At 44.6% G+C, this 16,693-nt stretch overlaps 3 protein-coding genes across 3 annotated transcripts in view; all 3 read right to left on the bottom strand.

The window, feature by feature from the left end:
* Nucleotides 1-16,693, bottom strand: part of LOC142898369 (NACHT, LRR and PYD domains-containing protein 12-like) — a 487,638-nt gene that overhangs the window by 227,643 nt on the left and 243,302 nt on the right. The gene's annotated exons all lie outside the window — the stretch shown is intronic.
* LOC142898389 (tripartite motif-containing protein 16-like) overlaps nt 12,562-16,693 on the bottom strand; it is a 98,573-nt gene continuing 94,441 nt past the window's right edge. The window contains exon 2 of the mRNA XM_076041329.1: nt 12,562-12,990. The gene's annotated coding sequence lies outside the window, so the exon portion shown is untranslated. The remainder of the gene's footprint in view (nt 12,991-16,693) is intronic.
* LOC142898396 (tripartite motif-containing protein 16-like) lies at nt 13,021-15,324 on the bottom strand. The gene has a single exon (XM_076041337.1). The coding sequence runs from the start codon at nt 14,791-14,793 to the stop codon at nt 13,129-13,131; it is 1,665 nt and encodes a 554-aa protein (XP_075897452.1). The 5' UTR covers nt 14,794-15,324; the 3' UTR covers nt 13,021-13,128.

Raw genomic sequence — 16,693 nt, 5'->3', positions numbered from 1 at the left:
CTGCTCACGGCACCCGTTCCTCCGCCCCCAAAGCACGGCTGGGCACAAAAACCGTATTAAATACAATATAAAAATCCCTTACACAACCCCGTGTGCCACTTGTGTGTGTGTGTGTGTGTGTGTGTGTGTGTGTGTGTGTGTGTGTGTGTGTGTGTGTGTGTGTGTGCGTGGAAGTGCGCGTGCGCGTGCGCGCGCGTGTAAAACAGCGCCGGGTCCTCGTGGGGGAGACAGTGAGAAGGGGAGGCGGAGATCGCTCACTTTCTCACATTATATTATATGCATTTCTAGCCTCGGCCTTTAGCGACGTCATATTTAATCAACCCTAAATGAACACAAAATGAGCTTCAACTCTTGTCCAAACTGCACCAATAAACTGAACATTGTCTCCAATTCAATGCACCACGGTTTATATATTTGAAATTGCAGATGGTTCGGCAACTAAATCTTTATATTCTTCTTCAAGTATTACGGCTTCACCGTGGTGGCAACTGGATCTCCAGGTTGAGTTCAGTCTTCGAGGTTCTCAGGGCTTCTTATCCAATCACAGGATGCTTAGGTGTGAAGTTCAGCGTAAAGCCAGCTAGCTGACCTTGCCATCGGAGACTCCAGATCTGATTGGCTATTGCTACTAACTGCTCAGTGGTCTAGTCAGTCCCTCCAGAAAAACGGCACTATGCGATGGCGTAATTCAAGGCATAATCAGTCAAAGTACGTGTAATCATGCGGGGGGGGGGTCGCATTTTTCCAAAGACACTTTCGCCGCATAAATCTCCGATTTCCGAGCAAAATATGCGAGGTTTGCGTAATTTTATAATCCCCCCATTTTTTTTTTACTTGACTCAAGCGCAACCATTTTCCTCCCGTTCCTTTGAGAACGTTATTTACAAAAAGCGAAGAAGACGTAGAAGAAAAAGAAGACGAAGAAGAAAAACAACAACCAATCAAAACCTCAAAGCCTTGGTCTTCCTTTACCACTGTCGCAACCCCATCTGAGTGCCTGCACGCGCGGATTTATGAGACGGTTTCCGACGGGTTCCCGATGTGAGTCGCGCATGCGATTACGAACCGAGACTTTTTCGATATTTCCCGATTTATGACATTAGATTAATATGCGTTGTGCATGCACCATTTCAACTGGGGAACATTTAACGTCTGTCACAGATGGAATCTACTGCGATTTAAAGCACATTAGTAGGTAGAGCTGGAATGTGCCGTCTTTCTAAAAATAATATAATATAATATAATTTGAATCAAAAATAAAAACATTTCATCACTCTGTGATTGAAATATATGTCATATTAATTGATGTTAATATTAATATATATGTATAAATATTAACAGTAGTTATTCATTAATAACTTAGACAGTTTGCGCCCCCCCATCCCCCGACACACAAACACACAGCAACTATGTTTTATAATGTGCGTCAAAACTCCCAGCAGACCGCGCAATAAGAGTTGACACTTTGTTCAGGTATGCACTTATTTCAGCATCTGTTTTGCCACCTCTTTGAAATACAAAGTACATTTTATTTTATTGTTTCAATGTATTGTTTGCTCCATTGTTTTGTAAGTACGAGACATCTCTAAGGTCTGAAATAAAAGATGAGAACTTGATTATTCTCAGCACTTTCTGTCATTTAGTATTCTTTATAATCATAGGAGGAGTGATGGCCGATCGAGGCTTTGTTGAAGCTTCGACACTTGATTCAAAAAAATGGTTCATTACTCGAGGCTTCAATGACACAGTGCTCGAGGAGGTCATCTAGTGGTCAATAATATGAAGTGCAATGGAAAGGTGTTCATTGTTTCATAGGTTGTTTGGGATTTGATTCACCATGCATTCTTGTTGGACAACACTACATGGTTGTATGGTTCAATGCTGACACAATAAAATAAAAATGAAAAATGAAGACAATGTCTCTTATTTGGCACGACTGATTGTAGTAGACTATAGCTCTATACTTAGCCTGAAAGTTTGCGCAATGAATTATATTATATCCTAAAACAAGACTAAATAGCCCATAGTTTAAAAATATGTTCAATAGTAAGTGTTCAGTGGGTCACATGTCAAATGTGATCTATTTAAAATGTAGAATAGATGAGCTAAATAACGCATATATAATACGCATTGATGGGAATGGAACTGTCGCCTCAGTCTTGCAAGTCCAAGATTGTCATAATGTACCACAAACCCAAATCACACTCCCTTTTTTTCATCTGAGCTGTGTGAGTAGCGTTAGCGTCTACACACTGTGATTCCTCATCAACTCCCACCAATTTGCATGTTACGGAGCTTAACACTGTCAAACCAAACCCCTGTCGATCAATTCTCCATTGACTTCGAAAGCTCAACTCAGCTCTGAGTCGAGACAACCAAACCAGTGATAGGGTTTCCATACTTCATGAAGCAGTGCACTGGTTTATGCTGTACGTCATCAACCATGTGATTCTTCCTAACCAAAACAGCACTTCTGACTGTATCATGGAGGCATAGAAAAATAGGACTGTATAGCAATTTTCTGTTTGACTGCACTAGATGAGTGTATGGTTTCCAGTGGATATCATCATAATAATAATAATAATAATAATAATAATAACATTATTATTATTATTATTATTATTATTATTACTATTATTATTATTATTATTATTATTATTATTGTTATTATTATTATTATTATTATTATTAATAACAAGAAGAAGAAGAAGAAGAAGAAGAAGATTTTTTTTGATTTTTACAATCACATTTATTTACAAAATACAGGCTAAAAACTTATGCACCTTTCCTAACATAAATAAATGATTAAAACAAAGAAATAAATGAACTAAAAAAAATAAAATAAGGAACAACAACACAAAATCAAAAACCAAACCAAAAGAGACAACCCATTCAAAACAAAACAAAATAAAAATAAAAGTATTAAATGAATGTGCCTGAGCACAAATACCATCCAGAGTTTTTACCAGAGACTAATATAACAGAGCACCAACAGTTGCTCACATTCTGTTCCACTCCTGGACACCGGAGTATCTGCAGATACCTGGCAAAGTTTTATCCAGGATACGTTTTCACCTCAACGGGCCCAGAAATGGGCCCGCGCTGGTAAGTTTCGCTGTTTGCCGGACCTAAACCCACTCTGATCTAAGACAACAAAACGCAGTGGACTCCTCTTTGGAGTCCTCGCGTGTAAGTTTTCCACTGCGGCCCACAGCCATAAACACCAGTAAAAGAGCTACGAGCTACGCCGTTTTGCACTACACTGTTGCTGCCGGAGTTTCTTTTCTGGTTTCCAGATTGTCCCGCCTGCCCCCCGCATGGCTCCACTTACCTCCCCACACGAGTGTGACAGCTGTATCCACAAATCGCAGAAGATCGCGGAGCTGGAGCAGCGTATCTCCAACCTCTACTGGATCAGGGATGAAGAGATGAGGCTGGATTCTGTTGTTAGCCTGGGTCCTACTGGTCCCGATTCAGTCGGACTCGCGGATCTGGATTCAACCATCCCGATGCTCGGTCCCGGTTCCATGGACACAGATCCCGGGCTCACTGGCTCAGCTCCGGCTGAGAGATCGGCCCTCGCTCCCCAGCTCCGCGCCGACGAACCGCCTGCCGCAACGACACCTGGGCTAGCGTCTTCAATTCCACCACCTAATTCCATCCGGGAGGATACGTGGCTGGTGCAGGGGGCTAAGCCTAAATGGCTGAGCGGCAGTGCGAGGGCAGCTTTCACTTTTAGCCCCAATCCGAGGCTCCGAGCTAACAGCTCCACTCCCAACCAACAGCCCTGGTCCACAGTGCTGGGAGGGCGGGGGACGCGACCCAGTCCGTTAGCTGCTCCGCCTTGTGAGCTTCAGATGGACAACAAATATGACATCTTGAGTGTTGAGGACTTCCCTCCCCTCCAAAATGACCATCTCGCCTCCTCTCTGACTGGTCCACTGCCAGCGGCCCGGGCTGTTGGGTCGTCTGCGCTGGAACCTCCAGTCAGGTCCGCAACCTCCACCTCTCGGCGCAGGTTGGTGAAGGAGGCTGCTCTCAGGGCGCGACGACGTTCTGGTGGCGCTCTGGGTCTTGAAGAGTCGTGCGGGACCCCAGCCTCCGCCGACGATGTGACACCGACGGAGCACCAGCGCTCGGCCCCTCGTCCTCAGCCACTGTTTGCCCCAACCACCGCCATCATTGGTAGCTCCATAATTAGAAACGTCCGTTTCTTCAATGCCACCACTCATTGTTTTCCAGGAGCCACCGTCAATGACATTAAAAACAAACTCCCGGACTTGTTGCAGTCGTTCCCACACATTAAACGTTTGGTCCTGCACGTTGGAGCCAATGGTGTGCGTCGTCGGGAATCCGAGCTGCTAAAGTGTCACTTTAACGATCTGTTTGTGGCCCTGAAGAATTGCGGGATGTCAATCTTCATCAGCGGTCCTCTCCCGACACTTGGCCTCGGAGCAGAGCGGTTCAGTCGACTCCTGCAACTTCATTCCTGGCTCCGCGCCGCCTGCACCACCATTGGTTTTAACTTCAGTGACAATTTTAATTTATTCTGGAATCGCCCTTCGTTTTACCGTCATGATGGACTTCACCCAAACAAATTAGGTAGCCGCACGTTAACCTCAAACATCCACTACACCATACAATCTCTCAGTCTCTCACACCTGCGTGACTGTCTTCGCGTCACACCCCCTGCTCAGTGCCGACCACTTCCTCTACGGAGCACCCTGTGGACATTGCCTCCTGCAGCGCCTCCCACAGGGCACGCTTCCCTAGTGCTGATAGGACTGAGCTTGCTACTGCTGTTCCACCAACACCTGCTCCCATACCTGTAATAATGAATCATCGACCATATAAACGCAACAAAGACATAACCCACAACCGCACAACCCACGCTACAGGCAGACTTCCCCCCCGAGACATACAGACAATTTGGTTTTAACAGAAGCAATCTTTTATATCCACACATTTTATCTCCCCGTGGTCACGCGCGCACGTCTGGCACGACCATTAACCTGGCCGTGCTGAACGTGCGCTCCCTTTTAAACAAATCTTTTATCATAAATGAATTGATTTTAGATAATAAGTTAGATGGTATGCTTTTAACAGAGACATGGCTTGGCACAGAGGCTCCAGCTGTCCTCACCGAGGCTTGCCCACCAAATTTTAGCTTTTTATTTTCTATCAGGGGGTGTAAGAGAGGAGGTGGAACTGCATCAATTTTTAAAAAACAATTTAATGTCAAAGGAAGTTTCTTTTAACAGTTACTCATCATTTGAGTACCATGCTTTTGTTTTTAGCAGTCCACCAATTATTTGCATTAATGTATACAGACCCCCGCATTACTCAACTGCTTTTATCAGTGAGCTCTCCGACCTTTTATCAATCACACTGACAACTTATGATAGAATTTTAATAACTGGCGATTTTAACTTGCACATCGACAACAACTCTGACCCACTGTCAAGAGAGTTTTTACACCTTTTAAACTGCATGAATTTTAACCAGCACGTCACACGGCCTACTCACAACAGGGGACACACCCTGGACCTAGTCATAACCTATGGCTTGTCCACTGGTGTGTCCTCTGTTGTTGATCTGGCCGTGTCCGACCATTATTGTGTGTATTTTATCATCGCCAGTTTTAACCAACAGGAAGCCCCGGTGAGAACAGTGAGGAAACGCTGCCTTACCTCTGAGGTGGCTGCAAATTTTATTGAGGTTTTAAAATGCACTCCTGCTGAAATTTTACCTGCACCCTGTGATTTTATTGTTGAAAATTTTAATAGCAAACTTAAATCCACATTAGACTCTGTGGCTCCACTTTTAACAAAAGCTGTAAAACCAAAGCAGCTTTTATCCCCGTGGAGACATAAACCAGAGATTTTAAAATCAAAAAGACAATGCAGGAGTGCAGAGAGAAGGTGGAGAAAAAGCAAACTCACCGTTCATTATGAAGTTCTTCGTGAACAACTAAAATGTCACAATAATACAATCAAACAGGCAAGAATCTCCCATTTTTCAAAACTTATCATCGAAAACAAAAATAATTCAAAGTATCTTTTCTCCACCTTCAACCTTTTAACTAATAATAATCTTAAAAAATCCCCAGAGATGCCGTCTGACGCTCTCTGCGAGAACTTTGCAGGCCACTTCAGAGGTAAAATCGATGGCATCAGGTCCAGTCTTTTAGCGCATCAGAATGTATCTTTTAATACATCTGGACTGTCATTTTTATCCAAGGAAACACTGGAGAGTTTTGCCCTGGTTGATGGAAGGACACTTGGTCGAGTTTTCTCCCAGGTAAACCCAACAACCTGCCTTTTAGATCCAATTCCCACATCACTTTTAAAGACATTTTATGGATTCTTTGAGGAACAGATTTTATACATCGTAAATTGCTCTCTTCAGACGGGTGTCTTCCCTGCTGCCTTTAAAACGGCAGTGGTGAGGCCCCTTCTGAAGAAGAGCAATTTAGACCAAACTATTCTTGACAATTACAGACCTGTATCCAACTTGCCATTTTTAAGTAAGATTTTAGAAAAAATTGCTTTTAACCAATTAAATAATTTTTTAAGTACAAACAACATCTTAGAGAAATATCAGTCTGGATTTAGGATGAACCACAGCACCGAGACAGCCCTCGTAAAGATTTTAAATGATATCAGGTGTAATGCGGACTCAAATAAACTCACAGTCCTGGTGCTACTGGATCTAAGCGCTGCCTTCGATACAGTAGATCACCACATTTTATTAAACAGACTCAGAAACCTGGTGGGCCTCTCTGGTGCTGTTCTTAACTGGTTTTGTTCTTATCTCACAGATCGCTATTTCTTCGTAAGTTTGGATGCGTGTTCCTCCGGAAAACATAAAATTAAGTGTGGGGTTCCCCAAGGGTCAATTTTAGGTCCAGTACTTTTTAATCTTTATATGCTTCCCCTTGGGGATGTCATCAGGAGACACAGCATCACCTTCCACTCTTATGCTGATGATACACAGCTTTACATTGCTGTGTCTCCTGATGACACAGGGCCTATTGATACCCTTTTAAAATGTATTTTAGATATTTAGTCATGGATGGCAGCGAACTTCCTACAGCTCAACCAGGACAAAACAGAGGTTTTAGTTATTGGTCCTGAAGGCAAGAGAGAGAAACTTTTACCAAAACTTCATCATTTTAAACCAACACAATCTGTAAAGAACCTGGGCGTCATTTTTGACTCTGAGCTTAGTTTTATTGTGCATATTAAAAACGTCACAAGGACGTGTTTTTATCATCTTAAGAACATAGCTAGAGTCCGCCCGTTTCTCTCCCAGGCAGACACAGAGGTGCTGATGCATGCTTTTATTTCTTGTCGGATAGACTACTGCAATGCCCTGCTCTCTGGTCTACCGAAAAAAACTATCTGTAACTTACAGGTACTTCAGAACTCAGCCGCTCGTGTGCTTACTAGGACCAGGGGGCGGGATCACATTACTCCAGTTTTAAAATCACTGCATTGGCTCCCTGTGCGATTCAGGATCGACTTTAAAGTGCTTTTATTAGTTTTCAAGTGTCTTAACGGTCTTGGACCATCTTATTTATCAGATATGCTTTTATCTTATCAGCCCTCGCGGATCTTGAGGTCCTCTGGAACCGGCCTATTAATTGTTCCAAGTGTTCGGACCAGAACCCATGGAGAGGCTGCGTTCAGCCACTACGGTCCGAAAATTTGGACCAGCCTGCCAGAGGGAATCAGGACTGCAGAGACTGTTGATGTTTTTAAGGGGAGGCTTAAGACTCACCTTTTTAGTTTGGCTTTTAAGTGATTTATTTAATTTGTATTTTACTTGTCTTGCTTTTTAGCTTTAAAGCTTTTAGGATTATTGAATATTTTATCTTATTTTTATCTTTACTATCTTATTTCCTGTATATCTTTTTACTTTTTACAATCTTATAGTTTTTTAATTTAGTTTAGTTTATATTATTTATTTTATTTTTTATTTATTTTCATTATTGTTACTATTATTATTCTTTTAACTTCCTTTTCCTGTATTGTTTTTAGCTCCAGTGTTTCCTTGTAGGGGGTCTCTTCACTGGGAGGGGTCTCATCGTTCTAGGGACCCTCTCGGTATGGATGATCCCCGTGGGTGGCTGTTTCCTACTACAGGTCTCTCAGTGCCTTGCCATTTCAATTTTTATTGTGCTGATTGACTGACATTTTTTATGTATTTACTTACTTATTTTTAAACTGTTCTCTGGGATGTTTTGTGTGTGTTTGTATGTGCGCGTGTGTGTGTGTGCGTGTGGGGGGGTGGTAACCTGTATGTGACTTGGGAGGACATGGGTGGATGGTATTTGCTCTATTTTTCTTTTATCTTCACTAATATTTGATTTTAATTTCTGTTAAGCACCTTGAGTTGCAAGCCTTTGTATGAAAGGTGCTATATAAATAAAATTTGATTGATAGATTGATTGATTAAGCTAATAAAGTGTGTACACACACACACACACACACACACACACACACACACACACACACACACACACACATAGATGTATATATTGAGATTGTTGAGTCAAGCATCCGTAAATGAGTTTTCAATCAGGGCAATTCATGTCTTTATTCTTGTTTGCCAGAAAATGAGACTGACTGATTTTCTATTTTTTTTTTATTTTAACTGTTGTAATGAGCAAGAGTTTTTTGTTAACTGTTATCATCAGTGATGTGGAAGTGATTCAGACGTTAAGTCAAGGTTTAGAAACCAATGGTTCAGGAATGCTGCTCACTCTGCAATGCTCCCAACGCTACCCACCAGCACATCTTGTCAGGCTGCAAGACTCTCTCAGGGGCGCTATAGATGGCACCATGATCAGGTCCTGAGGAAAATAGCTGAAGTTGTCAGGATTCCCCCCTGCGGCAGTGTTTTTGTCTCCCTCTGCTGGTCGGGGCTCACAACGCCATATTGTCCTTATATGGCCAAGTTCCTGTTGAGGAGATTTCCCGCCACTCTTGCTACTCACTTGTTCCTCATCTGCAGCGATTACTCAGCCTATTTAAACCCATTCATGCCAGACTTGCTTTGTCTGATGGTCAGTTCAAGTTCCTCCAAGTCCCTGACCTGCCGTGAAGCCCAGTGACTGCCTGTTTCGCAACGTTTATCCTGACCCGGCCTGTTTTCGACTCCAGAATCTGCCTGCCGGTTTGGATTTTCCTGCTCTGCCTGCCTGCCTGTGTCTGCCTGCCTGCCTGTGTCTGCCTGCCTGCCTGTCTGCCTGCCTGTGTCTGCCTGCCTGCCTGCCTGCCTGCCTGTGTCTGCCTGCCTACCTACCTACCTGCCTGCCTGCCTGCCTGCCTGCCTTCCTTCCTGCCTGCCTGCCTGCCTGCCTGTGTCTGCCTGCCTGCCTGCCTTCCTGCCTGCCTGCCTTCCTGCCTGTGTCTGACCTCCGCCCGTTTTTGGATTCTGATTCTGCCTGCTGAAACTGAAAGACCTATCAAAAAAGAAATCTGTTTCTGAAATCTGCTCGTGGTTACTGAGCCGTAGCCTGACAGAAGTGCTGAAAGGGGTGTCGACAGTTCTGCAAAGAATCACCAGCAGGGAACCCCACCAGCTTTGTCACAGAAGGGGGAGGCAAAAATACACCAGGCCAAGAGAGACAACAAGGCCCTTCCCCCCTGACCAAGAGTGGGACATGAGAGTTGACCTCAACAGGCAGCTCAGGTTCCTCACGGAGGTCACCACCACATCTCTCCACCCTGACATTGTGGTGTGGTCCTCCAAGCCAAGTGTGGTGCACCTCATCCATCTAACTGTACCCTCAGAGGAGGGTGTTGAGGCCGCCTTTGAGCGAGAGAAGGCCAAGCACGCTGAGCTGGTAGCTGAGTGCTGGGAAGTTGGCTGGAAGACCACAATCTACCCAGTAGAGGTTGGCTGACCAGGCTACATGGGGCTTTCCACCACACGCCTTTTGAGTGACTCAGGAGTTACTGGAGGGAAGCTGTGAAAGGCCATTAAAGACCTGGCAGAGGAGGCTCAGAAAGGCAACTTTTGGCTCTGGCTCAGGACGGGAGTTGGGGGAAGAACACCAAACCCCATCAACAACCACAGAATCAACGAGGCAAACGTCCCTGTCACTGCGCCGCCACAAGGAGACGTTCCAGGATTAAAGGAGCGAAACGTCAATGAATGGTAGTTCCTGGTTGATGACCCTGCAGCTGACCCGTGGGCACCGAAAGAAGTGCGACAGGCAGCAATGCCAAGCAGGAAATGTCACCTACCTGTACATTTACAGTAAGTCATAAAATAGCTATATTGCATTTATTTTTCAGTGTTTTAAGAGTCCTTTCAATAAAGAGCTAAATACCACGAAGACACATATTTTGTGGAAACACACCCACTCCCACATTCAGGGGGAGGTCCTCCACCCCCCCGCGAGATGTCCCGGTGTTGAAACTGTAGGAGGCGGCGACTCTAACCGGAAGGGTCGGGACTGTTCTTCGCTGTAGGGGGGGCGCTCCTCGTGGAGCAACTCTACTTCCTGTAGGGACTGCTTTATGCAGCGTTTTTTCCTTGGCATGTGTTTTCTTGCTCTGTTTACAGCGCATTGATTGATGAAGTAAATGTTTTTATGTCCTGCAGCGTGTTTGTTTGTTTGTTGTTGTTTTTTTTGTTTTTGTGTTTGCACCACAATCCTCTTTTTGGACCTTTTTAAACTTGTATTTGTGTTTGTGACTTTGCGTAGTTTCCGTGCTCAAATACGCGATTGTCCCGTATTTGGCAACTAAAAAAGCTGTCCCGTAATGAACTGAGACGGGACACACTTTTTTGTTGTCTTTTGTTTGTTATATTTGTTTATCTTATTTGCAACCTCTTAATCTGGAGAAATGAAAGTTTATTGCTTTTGAAATGGTGTACTTGCATTATTATGACATATATTATCATTATATATGATTTAAAAAATGATGTCAATAATATTGTTTATCGACAATAATTTGGAGCACAATTACTGTCCAGCAAAATTTGTTATCATGAAAAGATTTTCCGTGGTGTGTTTAAAAAAAGAGTCAACTATTTTAAATTGTGATTGAATAAAGCTGTTTCTTTGGAAGTCTGTCTCGTCCTCTCAAATCTTAAAGCGTAATGAACCTGAACAGCCCGAGGAATTTTATTATAGTCTATTTCCTGGGGTGCAACTTCCCAGGTGGCGCTGTCAGGCAACATAATATATAACATACTATAGCATTATATAATCACTATATATGAATTCACATGATCATGGGTGTTATGATCAATGCTCCCTCTAATTTTTCAACACAAGCTCCTTGAGCACACTGAGGACCACTGTGAGCAACATCAGATGTGCACGCTGTGGCCACACACCAGTATCACACCTGTTCAAAACCTTGGATCATAGCAAGTTACATGACTTATTAAAATAATCAAATTCCAGCAGCAATTTTCATTTACTTTGAATAGAAGTGATTTGGCCCACTTCAAATGAAAAAGAGTAAAATCTTGTAGTTATTCAGATGTGTAGTGTGTTATATGTGAGAGTCCTGCTTTAACCATAGGAAGAGTCCTGCTTTGGCCTGGCTGAGGTCCAGTTGTGGCCTGGCTGAGGGTCATGTTCTGGAAGAAATACGTGTGCTGTAACTTGTGATACAGTGTGAATTCCTGTAACTCTCTGTCTGTAAAATATCTAATTACTCACTTTTGTATTAGCATTTCTACGACCCATCAGGGCTTCCTCTAGGATTGTTTGAATCCGTGGGGGAGGGCTTCAGCGTCGTCATCAATGCCATATTTAACAATATGTTAAATTGTTATTTTTAAAAAAATGTAAATTACTTATCAAACACACCTAACAATTCAACTACCAATGAATGAGCAGTAGTATGCATGTGATAACGTAGATTGAAAAATAAGCCGAAGTGATAGCTCTTCTCTGAATAGACAAGCTAAGTCAGTGTGCCGCAGTTAGCCAGTGAAAATAGAGCGGAGTGGCTCCTCTTCACTTTGTTACGCAATCTATGTCAGCGCGGCGCTCTAGCCCGGAAACTTTCTCTGCCTTTTGGACTCATACGGTGCAGCTGGAAGAAAGAAGAAAAAAAAAAAAATCATCATTCCGAAGGTGTAGCGGTGCGCCGCCTAATAAAAGCTCTAATATTATTAATTAATACGTTTCTGTTGAATTTTATTTTATGCGCTACATAGATTTCCTTGTGCGCTGAGAATGTGCAAGTAGTGCGTGACTGCGCAAGCACGCAGCTTAGAGGGAACATTGGTTATGATGCAATAAAGTAAATACATTGTGAGTCAGTAAAGTACCCGTTCTCTACTTGTTCTGTAAAATAGTGGTGTGTGTGTGTGTGTGCGCGAGTGTGTGTGTGTGTGTGTGTGTGTGTGTGTGTGTGTGTGTGTGTGTCATCCTCCTCCTTCATGCCAGAGAAATATCAGCTGTTTCCCACATTGACTGATGTGCTTTTGAAACTTGGATCTTGTCTTCATGGTGTTGACTTTCTAAATGTCTGTGGTGAATACATGGAGATCTTGACAGAAGAGAAATCTACTAACAAGCAGAGCCTTTATCTGGATTGTCTTGTTGCTTTATTGCTTCAATTCAACACTTGATCATTGACTTGACATTGTTGTGCAATACAGACTGATGGCATATTTCATGACTTATTGATTGACTATTGTCACATTGAGCCAACAAGCAGAATCAAAAGACAAAATTCTCTCACAATATTTACATGCATTCATCTGATTGTTGACAAACGGATCAACAGTCAGAAGGTTGATCAGATGGATGAGTTGTTGAAAGGTCAAAGGTCAGCGGGGAAAGGTCCAGAGTGGAAACAGACCTCAGCTGTGTTTCCACAGTAATAAAGTTGTCATGTGGACGAATGACACATTATTTATCTGTGGGATGAATGGGCTGCAGAGGAAGAGACACAACGTGGCACAAACATCCAGCAGCCGTGGAGACAAACATCAGGTGGACAACAGTCACTAGGAGCACAAACAGGAAGTGGCGTCCAGGCCCCGCCCACCCTGTGATTGACAGCCGGAGACACTGGGCAACAAAGGTGAAGACAGAAGAAGAATCAAAGGTGAGAATTCAGCTCAGAGTCTCTCTGACGACTTCAGTCACACTTTCATCAACTCAGCTGAAGAACCTGAACCAACATAAAGTCCAACATGTAGCGGCTGAGTGAAGGAGGTCTGGACTCTGTGGAGGAGCTCCATGGTTCCAGAGACGCTGTAGAAGGACAGAAGACCTGCTCTGTGGTCCAGGTACACTCCCACTCTGGAGGACCCAGGACCTGAGACATCAGTCCTGATGCTGTTGTGATAAAACTCATATCCACCTGGGTAACAATCTAAACGCCAGGATTTGTCATTGAATCCAAATAAACTTTCCTCTGACCCTCCTGCTCTGCTGATGTTCCTGTAGGCCACTGCTACACCAACCCACCCTCTCCACTCCACCTCCCAGTAACATCGTCCAGTCAGACCTTCTCTACTCAGGACCTGCTGCCAGTAAGTGAATCTGTCTGGATGATCACAATAAGACTGAACTTTCATCATGAATGTCACTTTTCTGTTCTCCTCAGATAATAACAGATCTTTGTTCACTGTGTTTGGATCCAGAGTGATTTGAGGTGAACATCTGAGGAAGTCCTCTCTGCTCCTGGGTTCTGGTACCTTCAGTAGAACATCAACGTTGCTCACTGTCCATGAGATGTTTGTCTGAGTGTCCATCAGAACTTGCTGTATTTCATCTCTCAGCTTGGTCACAGCTGCTGCCACGTCCTCAAAGTATCTCAGAGGACGGATCTCCAGGCTGGAGGAGTCTGGAGACGCACTGAGTGCTGGCAGTGAGGAGAACCTGTGGAGAAACTGGCTGTGGTCCAGTGTGTGTGAGATCTTCTCCAGCTCAGCGTCTCTCCTCTTCAGCTCCATCATCTCCTGCTCCAGGTTCTTCTCAAGCTCTTTGACTCCACTCACTGCTGCCCCCTGTGTGGATCTGACCTGCTGCTGCACCTCAGAGTGTCTTTTCTCCAGCAGATGGATCATCTGGGTGAGGATCTTCTCGCTGTCCTTCACTGCTTTATCAGCAGAGCCGTTGATGGACTCCACCTCCTTCTGAAGCACCTTCAGGTCTTTCTCTGTGTGCTGGATCTTCTGCTGGATCTTCTGCCTGGTCTCCTCCAGCTCTCTCTGCCTCTCAGTCCTCTCTGCTGCTGCTGACACTGTGTCGTGACCTTTATGCTCATCCACACAGCATAAACCACAGATGATCTTCTGATCAGTGCGGCAGAACATCTTCATCACCTCATCATGACGAGGGCAGATGTTCTCCTGGAGCTGCTGGCTGGGTTCCACCAGCTTGTGTCTCTGTAGGGGAGCAGCATCACGATGAGGCTGGAGGTGAGAGTCACAGTAGGAGGCTCGACAGACCAGACAGGACTTGAGGGCCTTCAGTTTCCTCCCAGTGCAGACATCACAGGCCACATCTCCAGCTCCAGCATAGCAGTGATCAGCAGGAGCATCTTGGAGTCCAGTCTTCTGCAGGGTCTCCACTAGAGCTGCTAACATGGTGTTCTTCTCCAGGACAGGCCTTGGTGTGAAGGTCCTCCTACACTGAGGGCAGCTGTAGACTCTCCTCTCCTCCTCTGCATCCCAGTAGTGTTGGAGACACTTCCTGCAGTAGCTGTGTCCACAGGAAGTGGCCACCGGATCCTTGAGAAGATCCAGACAGAGGGAACAAGAGAAGGTTTCTGGGTCCAGCTGAGCTGCTGCCTGAGCCATTTCACCTCTGAGAGACACTGACTGACTGACTGACTGACTGACTGGCTGATTGGCTGACTGACTGGCTGACTGACTGACTGACTGGCTGACTGGCTGACTGGCTGGCTGACTGGCTGGCTGACTGGCTGAGTTCTGTTTCCTCAGAAACGAAACCAGTTTGACTTGAGGGGGAGGAAACAACCAGTCAGGGCTGTGATTGGCTGCAGGGAGCACAGGAGGCGGCTTCTAACCTCCTGACTCATTCCGAGAAGGGAAGTGGCAGGGTGTGTGTGTGTGTGTGTGTGTGTGTGTGTGTGTGTGTGTGTGTGTGTCCTTTGCTTCTACTGAAATATGTAATGTGTGGGCTCGCTGCAATAAAAGCCTTTGCTGTTGCTTTCTGCAGTTGTGTCAGGCCTGCGTGTCTAAAGTGCCAAGTCATCTTCTTATTGGCTGATCTGATGTCTTCCCACTTTGATTGTTTCAGCCCAACTTAGTTTCTAAACACAACTAAAGAGCTTTATGGAGCAATAAGAGCGACCACAGTGAACAACTGCAGTGAATCCAGTTTAGATTTTCCTCTCCGACAGGTCAAACTGTTGTTTTGTAGCATCTGCAGTTTTAAGAAGCGTGTGTCATGTGTGTACACATAGAAGAGTGGAGTGTTCAAGTTTCTCTTGTTGCTGTTTGACAAAGACTGGCTGTATTTTCATGCATTTTCTCTTTATTAGAAACTGATTGGGGTCAAATAAAGAAAGAAAAAAGCTTTTGGAGAAAGAAAGCAATGAAAGTTGCTTCATTGCAGACTTTTACTGATACATCTGTCCTGGACCAAGAACATTTCGGCAACCAACCATTTTTTTGACCGTCGTCCTCTACACCACGGCTTTCACAAAGCGTGACGATATCGTTGACTGGAAAAGCTGACTGGCAATGAATGATGACATGAGTCTGATAAAAATGATAGCGTCACGCACGGCGGGGAAAGCTTGGCGTTTTAACGCTCAAAAGGAATGAAATGAACAGCATGTTGGAAGCTGGAGAAAGTCAAGAAATAATGAACAAGCGTGTTGAAGCATTGGATCATTATTTGGGGGAGTTGATGGATTTGCAAGTGGCTGTACAAAATCTCTTTTCTAACGGAGAGGAAAGGGAAGCGGATCATATGGACTGGGATGAGCCTAAATTGATACCTTTTCCACATTTCTCATCTGACATTACAGAATGGCTGACTGGTGATGTGGGAAAAGGAGATGAGCAGGATGAGCAAAAGAAGCGAGAGGAGCTGGGGGAGCAAGAAGAAGCAAATGCGCTATTGGTGGGGCCAGAGGGCAGCGTGTCCCAGGCTAAAGGGCCTGTAAGCAAGCAGGGCTTCAAGCAAAGATGCCAGCTCCTCCTCAGCATCCTCTCCTTTATCTTCTGCATGCTGAAAGGCTGAGGCTGAACAAGCTGCTGTAAAGGCCAAAGCTCAGGCCTTGGAAGTCAAATATGCACTCCATATGGAAGAACTTGAAGCTAAAAGCAAGAAGGGAAAGGCACCACGTGGAGACTGAACTGGCTGCAGCAGAAGCCAACATGCATGTATTCATGGGGAGTGTGATGTCACAGGCCACACCTGAACAACCACCTTCGTCATTAAAGCAACCGCAACCACCGGAAGCTCAACGGCCGTCAACATCAAAGCAGCTGAAGTCAGAAAACGTGACACCCTTACGCCAGTTCCAGGCCACTGGAACATCTACAGTATATAAAATTCCAGTAGCATCTCAAAAACATCCTCAAAGCCTGCAGCAGTCATATATTCCTCACCAAACTATACCATGTAAAGCAAAGGCAGAAAAGAAACCTCTGGGTTACGAGCAAAAGGATGAGCATGGCTCCTCCATCTCAACAAAAGGAAATCTAATAAATGAAGGTTTCCTTA

The sequence above is a fragment of the Nelusetta ayraudi genome, unplaced genomic scaffold (assembly GCF_046127955.1).
Source record: "Nelusetta ayraudi isolate G7.1 ecotype Tasmania unplaced genomic scaffold, CSIRO-AGI_Nayr_v1 ptg000064l, whole genome shotgun sequence".
In the NCBI taxonomy this organism is placed as follows: Eukaryota; Metazoa; Chordata; class Actinopteri; order Tetraodontiformes; family Monacanthidae; genus Nelusetta; species Nelusetta ayraudi.
This window is presented reverse-complemented; position numbering and strand designations above follow the sequence as displayed.